Raw genomic sequence first — 13,432 nt, forward strand, 5'->3', positions numbered from 1 at the left:
TTATTATTTCTTTAAAGTTCTGTGGAGGAGCAAAGTATGATTCATCTTCCTCTCTTGGCTTCCCAACTGTGGCCTTAGGACAATTATGGTCTTAGTAATGGAGATGAGGTGCCTTGCAAAATCCAGACCCTTCCTAGTTATTCCAAACAAGCAGTAGTTTTACTGTTATATGCTCCTAACAATTGGAGGGAGTATTGGGTGTTTGTTGTGTTTAACTGTTAACCTTGTTCTAAATACAATTTATCTGCCTCCTCCCCTCAGCTCAGTGTCCTCAGGAGGAATGACAGTGGAGGGCACTGTTTGCAGACCTAGTGAGGCCTTACCTTAGAGTAGACTTCTTGTGTAAATTTTGTCCAGGGGAGATGATGTGCTCATTACTCCTGATTCTCTTCCTTTCAGCGCAATGCATTTGCCAATGACACCATTCCATCTGAGAGTTACATCAGTGCTGTTCAGGCTGCTCATCTGGGGACTCTTTGTGGCCAGAGTCTGCCCCTGGCAGCTTCCCTGAAGCATACCCTCCTCTCCCTGGTCAGGTTGACTGGGGATCTGATTGTGTGAGTACTAGAGCCTGGAGCCCAGCGTCACCCCCACCCCAAACGTGTCCATGATGTGCTGCTGTATTGTGGCTGAAGGGGGAGTACAGTGCAGTTGAGGTGATGGTGACATTACTCTATAGTGTTGCTAGAATCAAGGAGTAGGGCAGGCCGCCAGAGGGCCAGTTTGTCTTTCTGTCCTTAGGTCACAGGAGAAACATATGTTGCATTGCCTTCAGAGTGGTCCAGATTCCTGACTGCTCTTCTGCTGTAGTCAAGGAGGGATTGCTTTCGCTGGTTTTAGTTTCTTTTATGCTTGCTACACAAATATATCTTATTACTTTGCTATTTTAATAAACATTTTGTTTTGTGTTTTGAGACAGGGTTTTTTTGTGTAACCCTGGCTGTCCTGGAACTCATTTTATAGACCAGGCTGTCCTCAAACTCAGAGTTCCTCTGCTTCCTGAGTGCTGGCATTAAAGGCATCTGCCACCACTGCCTGAATAAATGAATTTTTTAATGTGGAAATGTATTTTGCTTCTGACAGTGTAGAATAATATGAAGTGGTGTTGCTATACACACATAAGAAGCAGCTGCCAAGGAGGGACGAGACTACACTAGACGCTCTCCCCAGTTGGCTTAGCCCCAGCCTTGCAGCAAGCACTTCAGGACATGTTCCCTAATTTGCTTCCACTTCCATGGCTCCAGGTGGTCGGATGAGATGAACCCAGCACAGGTCATCCGGACCCTGCTACCCCTTCTCTTGGAGTCGAGCACAGAGAGTGTTGCTGAGATCAGCAGTAACTCCCTGGAGCGCATCTTGGGACCTTCGGAGTCTGATGAGTTCCTGGCTCGTGTGTACGAGAAGCTGATCACTGGGTGTTACAACATTCTGGCCAACCATGCAGATCCCAACAGGTGAGCAGTTGAAAGAGAGCTGCTGCAGCTGCTGGTGAGATGTACCACTCCTGCCCCCGTGCCATGTTGGTGACAGACACCTCCTTGGTTCTGGGCGTTTTGCTCTCATGTGGAAGTGTGTGAAGAGGTACTGGAATCTTCTGCAATGACTGACTCTTAGTAATAACTGTTGAGAGAGTGGAATGTTAAGTGTTCCAGGTAATTGAAGAGATGAGACTAGGTGTGGTGAAATATATGGAGGCACCAGTGAGGTTTCTTCTCATGTTGTGTGACTGTCTGTCTGAAATGGATGGTCTGGGGAAAGGAAGTCTTTGACCTGTGTCTTTAGGCTGTGCTGTGGGGATGCGCTGTACCCCAGGAACTGTGTGGGAAAGGCTGAAGCAGTAGCACTTCCGACCTCCTCAGTGTTGAGGACTTGGGGTTCTTCAAGGACCTTCCTCTTCTTCCTTTCCCTTCTCTGATTCTCGTTTGCTCCTCTCCTGCTGTGCAGCCAGGTCGCTTTGCACTTGGCTTCCTCTTGCCTCAGCCTCTAGAGTACTGGCATTACCAGTGTGTATTTTCTGCATGTGTGTATATGCTTCCCCACATGCATGTGGGCATGGGTGAGGCCCAAGGCTCACCCTGGGAGTCTTACGTGCTCATTCTCTACTGTAGTCTATCTTAGTGAGCCAGGATCTCAGCTGAACCCTGGGCTCAGGGTTTCAGCAAGGTCACTCCTGGGAATCCTGTCTTTGCCTCCAAGGTATCTGTGTGGGTGTTGGGGATCTGAACTCAGGCCTTCACTCTCCTGTGGCAGATAGTTCACATACTGGGCCTTTCCTTAGCCCCTTCTTTTTGTTTGTAGACAGAAGGAACTTGAGTGAGTTAGCTCTGCAGAAGTGACTCATGCAGACTGTCTCCCTCCTCTGAAAACATTCATGGGCTGACTGGCTCACTCCTAGCTTCAGATGCCTTTCCTCTTTTGATTTTTACTTGTACTTTTCATTTTATGAGACTAGGTCTGTCACTAGAATTCAGACTGGCCTGGAACTTGTGATATTCCACTTTTGCCTCCCAAGTGCCAGGATTGCAAGCATGTTAACCCACACCTGGCTTATCTCTCTTCTTCATTTTCCCAGGAAAGAAAGTAGTAAAATAGAATTGAGGTCTTGCTGTTCCTGGATTAAACACCTAGTATTTATGTTAAACTTGGACAAAATAAAACTAGATGTTTGCCTCAAGGTCTAGTCATCATGTTCTTCAGAGTTAGTTGGGAGGGCTCTGAACTGTGGTCTTACTCCTTAGTGGACTGGATGAGTCGATCCACTGAACTGTGGTCTCACTCCTCAGTGGGTTGGATGAGTCCATCCACTGAACTGTGGTCTTACTCCTCAGTGGGCTAGATGAGTCCATCCTGGAGGAATGTTTGCAGTATCTAGAAAAGCAGCTGGAGAGCAACCAGGCCCGGAAAGCCATGGAGGAGTTCTTCTCTGATGGGTAAGCACTGTCTCCCTTAACTCAGTGTTCAAGGCCTCCTGAAAGCAGGGCCTATATGTACCAACTAGCTGTCCTCAGGAACCACAGAAGCCCTGCTTGGGTGTCTGCCTCCTGGGGAGGACTTGGGTACTGACCACCTCCTTGAATTTGTTGATGAGGGCCAATATTCCTTGCGCACCTTGTGTGGTTGACTTACAAGTGACCATTTTTCCCCATGGAATGAGACTGAAGCAGAAGCAGGTTCTTTTTATGTGAGGCTTAACGTGGGTCTCTCATTATCCCCTCACGCCTTGCAGTGGGGAACTTGTGCAGATCATGATGGCCACAGCCAATGAGGACCTCTCTGCTAAATTCTGTAACCGAGTCTTGAAATTCTTCACCAAACTCTTCCAGCTGAGTGAGTGACAGCTTTTGGTAATCTTCTTATGGGAACTTTGATGTCTGGCTAATACTGTGCCGGGCTTCTGCCTGAATTTAGCCACAGCATGACAATGCTAACAAGTGTAGAGAATCCTTCAGAGAAAGTTGGGAAAGGTGCTGAAACTCTTGAGGCCTTTCCTCCTCCTCCTCTGGCTCTGTTTGCCTTCCTCACTGATGGAAGCCTCTTGTCCTGTTTCAGCTGAGAAGAGCCCTAACCCAAGCCTCCTTCATCTCTGCGGCTCTCTTGCCCAGCTGGCCTGCGTGGAGCCAGTGCGCCTGCAGGCCTGGCTCACCCGCATGACGACATCGCCCCCGAAGGACTCTGACCAGCTGGAGGTCATTCAGGAGAACCGGCAGCTGCTGCAGTTGCTGACCACATACATCGTCCGGGAAAACAGGTAGGAGTGTGTGTGTGTGTGTGTGTGTGTGTGTGTGTGTGTGTGTGTGTGTGTGTGTGTGTGTGTGCGCGCGCGCGTGTGCTGCCTGGAGAAGGCAGCACTCTGCAGTACAGCTGTAGCTTGCCTTCCCTTAGGGTATTTCACACCCCTTCTGCCCGACTCCAGGAGTCGAGCATCCTTCTTGAGTATTCCTATGGAGGAACTCTTGGACTGACCTAGTCTGTCAGTTGCAACCTCAGTAGATGGTCTGTGCTCTAGTAGTTCAGGTCCAGTTTTAAGATTGATGTGTTTATTTATATATTTAATCATTTATTTATTTATCTCCCCCACCCCCCCAAGACAGGGTTTCTCTGTGTAGTTTTGGTGCCTGTCCTGGAGCTTGCTCTGTAGACCAGGCTGGCCTTGAACTCAGAGAGATCTGCCTGGCTCTGCCTCCCGAGTGCTGGGATTGAAGGTGTGCGCCACTGCCGTCTGGCCTTAATACTTACTTTGTAACACTAAGTAGATTTTAGTGATTAAATTTGTACTTTGATGGTTTCAAGCCTGTTTATATGCTTTCTGATCACTCTCCCCTACATACCCCTTAAAATACTCATTAGTTCATTTATTTATTTTTAGACATGGTCTCTTTAGCCTGGCTGTCCTGGGACTCACTATGTAGACTAGACTGGCCTTGAACTCACAGAGATCTATCTTTCTGCCTTTTAAAAAGATTTTTTAATATTTTATCTTTGTGCGAGTGTGAATGAGTATGTTTTCCTACGTGAAGTCTGTGCATCACTTTTGTGCTTGTTGCCTGTGAGAGCCAGAAGAGGGCTCTGGGGCCCCTAGAGTGACAGGTGGTCATGAGCTGCCATGTGGGTGCTGGGAATCAAACCCAGGTCATCTGGGATAGTAACCAGTGCTCTAACTGCTGAGCCATCTGTCCAGTGGGCAACCCCCCGCCCCCAGCTTCTCATTCCTGTGACCCGCCCCCACAGATCCCTTTCCCACATTCATGACTTTCTGTTTTGTGACCCACTAAGTTTACCCAAGTGTTTACCTCTGTGTGACCAGATGTTTTAAACTCTCCATTGTTACCCGATGTTTAATTGCTCTTAAAAATGAAAGACTACACTTAGAATACTAATTCTTTTTCTCTTCACCAGCCAAGTTGGAGAAGGTGTGTGTGCTGTGCTTCTGGGCACCCTCACCCCCATGGCAACAGAGATGCTGGCAAATGGTGATGGGACTGGCTTCCCCGAACTCATGGTTGTGATGGCCACTCTGGCCAGTGCTGGACAAGGCGCCGGCCACCTTCAGCTTCACAATGCTGCCGTGGACTGGCTGGGCAGATGGTAAGAGGCACTTGCCTGTATAACTGTTCTGTACTTAGAGGAGAGGTGGGGAGTTGCAGGTTACTTCCTTTATAGTTCAGAGTTATTACAAAGTAAACCTAAAATTTCTTCCTTCCTCAGTGTTAAGATCTAATTAGGCTGTTCATTCCAGACTACCTGCATACCTATTTGAGCATGTGAATACACACACACACACACACACACACACACACACACACACACACACAAACACACACACAAACACACACACACACACACACACACACACACACACACACACACACACACACACACACCTACCTTTGAGACTGGGTCTCACTATGTAACATAGGCAGTCTCAGACTCAAAATCCTGTCTGAGTTTCCCGTGTACTGGGATAATAGACACATTGCCATCTTCATTATTTTTGGTGGAGTTTCCTGCTTAGGCACAAGAGAAGTCCTGGGAAAACAATACTGAATACACTGACGGTCCTAAGACCAGGCAAGGCCAAGCTGTGTTCGCTGTGCTACTGGAACAGACTCCTTTGCTTGACAGTATCTCAGCTTGACTGGAGGCTTGTGAGGGTGCGTCCTTCCATTGGTCCCTTGGATGACTGTGTGTCCTCTCTTTTTCCTTTGGGACAGCAAGAAATACCTGTCACAGAAGAATGTGGTTGAGAAACTGAATGCCAATGTAATGCATGGAAAGGTAAGGAAAGTGAGTGCTGAGGCAGGGAGCCAGGGAAGAGGCTTCTTTGGTCAGATGAAAGTCTCTCCCTTCCATAGCTCTTATGTGTCCTGGCCTGCAGAAGGCTCAGCCGAGAACCTCAGTGACCCACTTGACCGGGTAAAGTGTACCTGCTGACTGTAAGCCTTCGGGCCTCTTGCAGGTCTCAGGAAGTGATCCTCTGATAAGGACTCAGCAGAGTCCTTCTAAGCACAGGGACTTCTTGCTGCCTGAGATGCTCCTGTGTTGCTGCCTTGAATCGGTGTTCTGGGGGTGAGGGGTGGCCCTAGTCCAGATCCTGTAGCTGATCAGTGTGCCTGCAGAGCTCTGGCTGTGCAGAGGGGCTTGAGGATGACAAAAGTCTTAGGTCAAGCACTTTCCTTGACTCCCCACCCATGAAACTAGCAAGCTGGCTAAATTCGGGATAGGGCTCTGGTCTAAAAACCCCAGTAAGTTTCTCCCTCCTTTTCTGTAATTATTGTCCTTTTGGCACTGAGTTGTCAGAGTGAAGAGGCTGCTGGGAATTTAGAAATCTGAGCCTGATATCTGACTTGGTGGCTGTAGGCGTTTTAATGCTTTAAAATTTATTTTATTATATTGTATTTTTATGGGGGATGGGGTTGAGGCAGGGTCTCTGTAGTCCTGGCTGTCCTGGAACTTGTTATATTCAGGCTGGCCTTGAACTCAGAGATCCCCCTGCCTCTGCCTCCCTTATGTTGAGATTAAAGGCATGCACTACCATGCCTGGCTTTCTATTTTTAATTGTATGTGTGTGTGTGGTGGTGGTGGTGGTGGCGGCGGCGGCGGCGGCGGCGGCGGCTGTGCCTACAGAGGCCAGAAAAGGTTGTTAGATCCCCTTAAGCTAGAGTTGAGGGCCACCTATTGTGGGTACTTGGAACAGAACCTAGTCCTGTTAGCAGCATGTGCTCTTAACTACTGAGTGTCTCTCCAGCCTCTGTCCACTGGGCTTTTAAGAGAAACACAGAACTACCTGCTATGGTTTGCTTCTGCTTTGGTCTTTGGAGCTGTTTCTTTCTGTCTGCAGCATTTAAAACCAGTTAACAACTTCATGAATGGTAATGCTAATGGCAGGGAGAATGCTGATGAGCCTCTTAGAAGCCCATCTTGCTTGAGGGGTCTTAGTTTCCATTTTTACTCCATTCTTCCAATTGCAGTTTTACTTTATCTTGTAAGATAAATTGAGAACTAAAGCTTCTCTGGGTTTCTCTTGCAGCATGTGATGGTCTTGGAGTGCACATGTCATATTATGTCTTACTTGGCTGATGTCACAAATGCCCTGAGCCAGAGTAATGGCCAAGGACCAAGTCACCTCTCTGTGGATGGGGAAGAGCGTGCCATTGAAGTGGATTCAGACTGGGTAGAAGAGTTAGCAGTGGAGGAGGAAGACTCCCAGGCTGAGGACTCGGTAAGTGCTGAGGGGGAAGGGAATGGCTGTCGAGCATGTCTAAATCTTTTCTACTCTTTTCCACCCTGGGTGGCCTTCAGAACTTGGAGTCCTGTTGCATTCTTTTTGCCCACATGCCTAGTGCGAGGCCCTGCTCGTGCGTTGCTCTGGTTCTGCAGAGCAGACGTGCGAAGCCAGTCCCTTGGTGAAGTAACTGAAATGGGATTATATGTCTTTCTTCTCCCTGGAGCTGCCTGTTCTGCTTCACCCAAGACAAGTTTAGGGAGGGATGCATTCTTCATGAGGTGCGGGACCCTTGAATTCACTAAGGGTTTTTAATTGTCTGCTCCCTGTAATGTGAATTGCTAAGTGGTCTTTTAATAAAAACCCCGGAGCCAGATAGTAGATTAAATGCTGAGAGATCAGAGAGACAAAGGAACAAGCCACAGCCACATCTTGTCTTGCCAACTCTACGAATTCTCTTGACTGAACACCTCTGAGTCCTCAGCCTAAAGCTCTCCAGATGAAAAGCCATTAGTTCCTGTCTCCTCATGCCTTACATACATACCTTTCTCTGCCCGCCATCACATCCTTCCTAGTGCTGAGATGCCTCCCGAGTGCTAGGATTAAAGGTGTGTGCCACCACTGCCTGGCATCTAGGGTTAATCTAGTGGCTTGTTCTGTTCTCTGATCTTTAGGCAAAGTTTATTAGGGTACACAATATCACTGCTCCTCCTCCCTCTAAAAAAAACTAGAAAATTGCACCTGAAATTGTAGGAGGCTTCAGACAGCTGGCTTTTTCAAATCAGGGCAGGTTCCTACTGGTCCCGGTGTGTCTCTCCATGGAGTGTTGGAGCAGATGTGTTTTATGGGTTCCAATGTGGAGATTATGTGTGATTAAAAAGACCTATTGATCTTTGAAGGATGAAGATTCTCTTTGCAATAAACTCTGCACCTTCACCATCACCCAGAAGGAGTTTATGAACCAGCACTGGTGAGTTCCTTTAAAGTAAGGCTATCTGGGCCTCTGGTGCTGGGACCTGTGACTTAGTACTGGCTTTTGTTCCTTGTAGGTACCACTGTCATACCTGTAAGATGGTGGATGGCGTGGGGGTGTGCACAGTATGTGCGAAGGTGTGCCACAAGGATCATGAGATTTCCTACGCCAAGTATGGTTCATTTTTCTGTGACTGTGGAGCCAAGGAAGATGGCAGCTGCTTGGTGAGAGATGGAACCTTCATGATGTCATACGGGCAACTTGTTAGTAACATAGGAATGTCTAAGGCAGACCAGAAAATTCCCACGTTAGCTCTGTATGGCCAAGGATTTGTTCTCATTCTGTTATGAGTGACGTGTCTGTTTGTGGCCCCAGCACTTCACTTAGAGCATTAAAAGCGACAACCTCCTCTTAGAGTCAAGGCCTGATGCTCTGAGTGGGCAGTGAAGATAGGTGTTGGGTGAGCCCCATGGATCTGGGCTTGGGAATCACATGTATAGCCAGTTCCTTCTCTACTTCCAGTATCTTAGCAGTATTTCTTCTGGCTTGTGGCAAGAACTTGGGGACACTGACCTTTTCTGTCCCTAGGCACTGGTGAAGCGAACTCCTAGCAGCGGCATGAGCTCTACCATGAAGGAGTCAGCATTTCAGAGCGAACCGAGGGTTTCCGAGAGTCTGGTGCGCCATGCCAGCACCTCACCCGCTGACAAGGCCAAGGTCACCATCAGTGATGGGAAGGTTACTGAGGAAGAGAAGCCCAAGAAGAGCAGCCTGTGCCGCACAGTTGAGGGGTGCCGTGAGGAGCTGCAGAATCAGGTGCGGCTTCCTGATGGGCACTAGTGCACAGAACAGAGTTTAGCAAGTCTGAGTCAGTAGTGTGAGGCTCTCCTGGCAGCCCAGTGTCCTCTCTCGTTCTTGCATTGATCATGCCAGGAGTGTGTGTTGTCTGTCTCTGGGGAAGGATTTACAGTAGTGGGAGTCATTCTAGAACATGCTTTCTTGGCCAGGGGTCCTCATCTGGCCCAGAGTTCAGGAAACCATCGAGTGATTGTTTTTTCTGTTTTTCCCATTATGTATGCATAGGAGAGAGGTGGTTATACATGCTGGGTGCTTTGAATGACTTAGGGTGTCTGTGGGACCCTGGCTTAGAAATATTCCTCTCATCAGTAGTGCATTGACTGCAGTCAGAGCTAGGATTCTGGAGAGGGGAAACCAGTTTGCTAAAGGCAATAACTGTCACGATTATTGCATATGACCCATGATTTTTCGTTCTTTTTTTTTTTTTTTTTTCACTTGTGTATTTCGATTTCTCTCAGGCCAATTTCTCCTTCGCTCCTCTCGTGTTAGACATGCTCAATTTCCTCATGGATGCCATTCAGACCAACTTTCAGCAGGCTTCAGCTGTGGGGAGCAGCAGCCGGGCACAGCAGGCCCTCAGTGAACTCCATACAGTGGACAAAGTTGTGGAGATGACGGACCAGCTGATGGTGAGTGTGTTGGGGTAGCAAGGTTTGGTGACTATATAACCTGTGCCTCATGGCTTCCCAATATGTGCCAGAGCAACTGGGAATAGATTTAGAGTTAGTTGGTCCCAGGCCAAGCAGAACCTAGAATCTGTGGTCTCATCCTTCCTCAGCTATACTCTGAGCAGTGTAGAAACCCACAGATGAGCTGTGTCTGGGTATTTAGGGAGTAAGTCCTCTTTTTATTAAAGCTTCTGAATGCATGAACTCCTAATGCTCCGTTTTGGGAGCACTCTAACAGAAACTCCTTTGTAGAAAATTGAAAGCCTCTTGACTGTGTCTTCCTTCCTAAGGCTCAGTAGCTTTGTCCTTTTCTGACTTCTAGCCCGGAGTTAAAGACAGTTTTTCTTTAGTTATTCTTTCGACTTGGGACGCAGCCTGTCAGTCATCTGCCTTAGGACTGCTTGCCCAGCTCTGCACAGCAGACTCCTGATCTGCGGGGGTAGGTAGAGGCAGTTCCTGGAGGGGCAAGTGTAGATACCAGGAATGAAGTCATAATAGATTTCACAAGGAGCCTATCAGTGAGTTGTACCCAGGAATACACACGTGGACATATGCCAGTGCTCCATTAACACCAGTCCTTTCAGAGCAGAGGATTTAAGGTTTCAGATAATGATATCCAAAACTAAAGATATAAGTTGATGACCTATCAAGCTGCCAACTTCACTTTTGCTGGGTGGGATGCATGAAAGAAAAATACTGTATATTGCTACCATCATTTTCTAAATAAAAATAGATTTTAACATTTAATAAGCAGCCAGTACTTAATTTACTTTCATGGAAAATTTACCCTGCTGTTCTAGACAGACTGAAAATAGTAGATTTACTCAGCTGAGCATGGTGGTTTGGAGGCTGAAGTCTATTACCTTGGGTTTTTTATTTTTTATTTATTTATTTTTTTTTGAGCCCTTGCTAGCCTGAACTCATTATATAGACCAGGCTAGCCTGGAAAACACAAAGATCCACCTGCCTCTGCCTCTCAAGTGCTGGGATTAAAGGCTTCTGCCACTGTGCTCTGCTACCTTTTCTTTGTTGTTGTTAATAATTTTATTATTTGAGAATTATATACCAGCATATAATTTATTTTGATCAGATTCACAAACCCTCAACTCCTCCCAGATCCAATGCTTTTGAATGACCAAAGTGTGCCATGCTTATTATTTGCTTACTCCAATACTTTCTCTGCTTCTCCCTTCTTCCAGGTTCCTACCTTAGGCTCACAGGAAGGTGCCTTTGAGAATGTGCGGATGAATTACAGTGGAGACCAGGGCCAGACTATCCGGCAGCTCATCAGTGCTCATGTGCTCAGGCGGGTGGCTATGTGTGTGCTCTCTTCCCCCCATGGGCGCCGCCAGCATTTGGCTGTCAGCCACGAGAAGGGCAAGGTAGGTTCTGTGATTCCTTCCTAGTCATTTTAGGTCCTGATTATCTTAAATGCTGAGTGAAGCAGAGATGACCATGTTCAGATAGACCCTGTGAGGGGATACATCTGCTGTTTTGGTTGTGAGAATGCTTTCAAGACTGATCTCATTAAACCTTTTGGCTTGAACCTGAGTCGATTGGTTATCCCTACAACTGAGATGGCTAGGGAAAGGCTCTGGTGAAGGCAGTGATCAGCTGGTGTCGAGGACAGCATAGTTCCCATTTGTGCCCACTGAAAGGCACAAGCAGAAAGGCAGAATCCTTTTCAGGAAGACCCGATGTTTCTTGTGTAGTCCTTTCTGCTCTTTAGAAACACAGTGCTGCTAAGTTGGGGTGGAAGGTATCTGTTCTCTGTTCTTGCCTCTCATCAGGGCTGTTTTAACCTTAAGGGAAAGCATGGATAGTTCTTAAAGCAGCTGGCCCATAAAGTGCTAAACGGGATGCTTGAGGACAGTGGCCCACAGGAATTAACTAGTTAGGATTATTATTGATTGGTTTTTTTGAGACTGGGTTTCTCTGTGTAATATCTCTGGCTGTTCTGGAACTTACTTTGTACACCAGGCTAGCCTCAAACTCAAGAGATCTGCCTGTCTTTGCCTCTTGAGTGCTGGAATTAAAGGCATGCCCACCATGCTCAGCTGGAATTAACTATTATGAAAAGATTCTGCACAGAAAAGTTGGTTTAATTACTCCTTTCTTTTGCCCTCACTGGGAGGAGGGCATGAATGCCCTTCAATGTCTTTCTTTGGGGAGAAATAGAAGCTAATCTTCATCTAGACATTTCCTAAGAGACGTAATCCATAAAGCAGGCCAGTGACCCACACCCCTTCCAAGGGAGCCTTGTCACCTGCTCTGGACTCAAAGGGCCATCCTGGGACTGGGGCTAAGCAAGTGGCGGTTCCTTTGCAGATCACAGTACTACAGCTCTCAGCGCTCCTGAAACAAGCGGATTCCAGCAAGAGAAAGTTGACTCTGACCCGCTTGGCTTCTGCCCCAGTTCCCTTCACAGTGCTGAGTCTTACTGGAAACCCCTGCAAGGAGGACTACCTGGCAGTGTGTGGGCTAAAGGTAAAGATCCAGTGCAGGAGTGACTCCCAGAGCTCTGAGCTCTGACCAAGTCTGCCTTGGCCTCACCTTTACCTTCTCCTCCTCACTGATAGCTAAAAGCATAAAAGCTACTGGAATGCAGAGTCTTTCTCTGAGCTCGCTCCATGTCTCTCGTTTGCTCCCATATTCGTGTGTTCGGGAATCCTGAGTGTCTAGGCAGTCTGAATGCCATCTGGAGGCAGGGAATGTTAAGATGGGAACATGGGAGCTCTGAAAATCAGCCCACTTTACTAGGCACATTTAACAGTTTGTTCTTTAACCGGTGCCCAGGACTGCCATGTGCTCACCTTCAGTAGCTCGGGCTCTGTTTCGGATCACTTGGTGTTACATCCCCAGTTGGCAACAGGGAATTTCATCATCAAAGCTGTGTGGTTACCTGGTTCACAGACTGAGCTGGCCATTGTCACTGCAGACTTTGTCAAGGTAAGTGATGCTGGCTTGCTTTTAATTCTAGAACACGTGAATTAAAAACAAATATTCTGATGCTTTCTGTTACATTGCTAAGTAGATAGATACGGGTCTCTAGGAATTGGTTCTTTACACATCTGTGACTACTTGTTATAAATCTGTGTATTTCTTCCTGCTCATACCTTGAGGGATGTGGAAGACACTTGTTTTTATGTACACCACGGTGCCTAGCACCTTACTAGTTAGGGACTTGTTGACTGGAGGGTGAATGTCCATAACTGTGAAGTTGTAGCTGTTAGAAGTTGCTGGGGTACTTTAGGGGTGGGACTGAAAGAGATCACCTTTCTTTACTGTTCCTGTCACCCTGCAGATTTACGACCTGTCTATTGATGCCTTGAGTCCAACCTTCTACTTTCTCCTGCCGAGCTCCAAGATAAGAGATGTTACCTTTCTTTTCAATGAGGAAGGCAAGAATATCATTGTCATCATGTCCTCTGCTGGGTACATGTACACACAGCTCATGGAGGAGGCCAGCAGTGCCCAGCAGGGGCCCTTCTACGTCACTAATGTCCTGGAAATAAATCATGAGGACCTGAAGGTTAGAGACCATCTTGACACTTCCTTCTGTTCCCTGTTTGACTTGTTTAGCAACTCCTCTGTTGTCTCCTTTCGGTTTCCTTATTTTTCCTCATGTGTACATGCATGTGCATTTAGCTTCTTTTTACCTAATAGCAAAATCTAAATCACTGAGGCAATTCAGCTGCAAGGTCCTTGCTT

The 13,432-nt window shown here is 47.2% G+C and overlaps 1 protein-coding gene across 13 annotated transcripts in view; it reads left to right on the forward strand.

Annotated features, from left to right (window-relative positions):
* Nucleotides 1–13,432, forward strand: part of Ubr4 (ubiquitin protein ligase E3 component n-recognin 4) — a 116,158-nt gene that overhangs the window by 37,509 nt on the left and 65,217 nt on the right. For all 13 annotated transcript variants that reach the window (XM_076565549.1, XM_076565540.1, XM_076565544.1 and 10 more), the window contains exons 28-43: nucleotides 400–557; nucleotides 1,245–1,454; nucleotides 2,829–2,930; nucleotides 3,227–3,327; nucleotides 3,550–3,748; nucleotides 4,897–5,085; nucleotides 5,712–5,775; nucleotides 7,028–7,219; nucleotides 8,122–8,192; nucleotides 8,272–8,419; nucleotides 8,784–9,011; nucleotides 9,512–9,682; nucleotides 10,921–11,103; nucleotides 12,050–12,208; nucleotides 12,518–12,670; nucleotides 13,026–13,253. In XM_076565549.1, coding sequence (XP_076421664.1) covers nucleotides 400–557; nucleotides 1,245–1,454; nucleotides 2,829–2,930; nucleotides 3,227–3,327; nucleotides 3,550–3,748; nucleotides 4,897–5,085; nucleotides 5,712–5,775; nucleotides 7,028–7,219; nucleotides 8,122–8,192; nucleotides 8,272–8,419; nucleotides 8,784–9,011; nucleotides 9,512–9,682; nucleotides 10,921–11,103; nucleotides 12,050–12,208; nucleotides 12,518–12,670; nucleotides 13,026–13,253 — 2,556 coding nt within the window. The remainder of the gene's footprint in view (nucleotides 1–399; nucleotides 558–1,244; nucleotides 1,455–2,828; nucleotides 2,931–3,226; nucleotides 3,328–3,549; nucleotides 3,749–4,896; nucleotides 5,086–5,711; nucleotides 5,776–7,027; nucleotides 7,220–8,121; nucleotides 8,193–8,271; nucleotides 8,420–8,783; nucleotides 9,012–9,511; nucleotides 9,683–10,920; nucleotides 11,104–12,049; nucleotides 12,209–12,517; nucleotides 12,671–13,025; nucleotides 13,254–13,432) is intronic.

This window comes from Peromyscus maniculatus, chromosome 2, assembly GCF_049852395.1.
Source record: "Peromyscus maniculatus bairdii isolate BWxNUB_F1_BW_parent chromosome 2, HU_Pman_BW_mat_3.1, whole genome shotgun sequence".
Classification (NCBI taxonomy): Eukaryota; Metazoa; Chordata; class Mammalia; order Rodentia; family Cricetidae; genus Peromyscus; species Peromyscus maniculatus.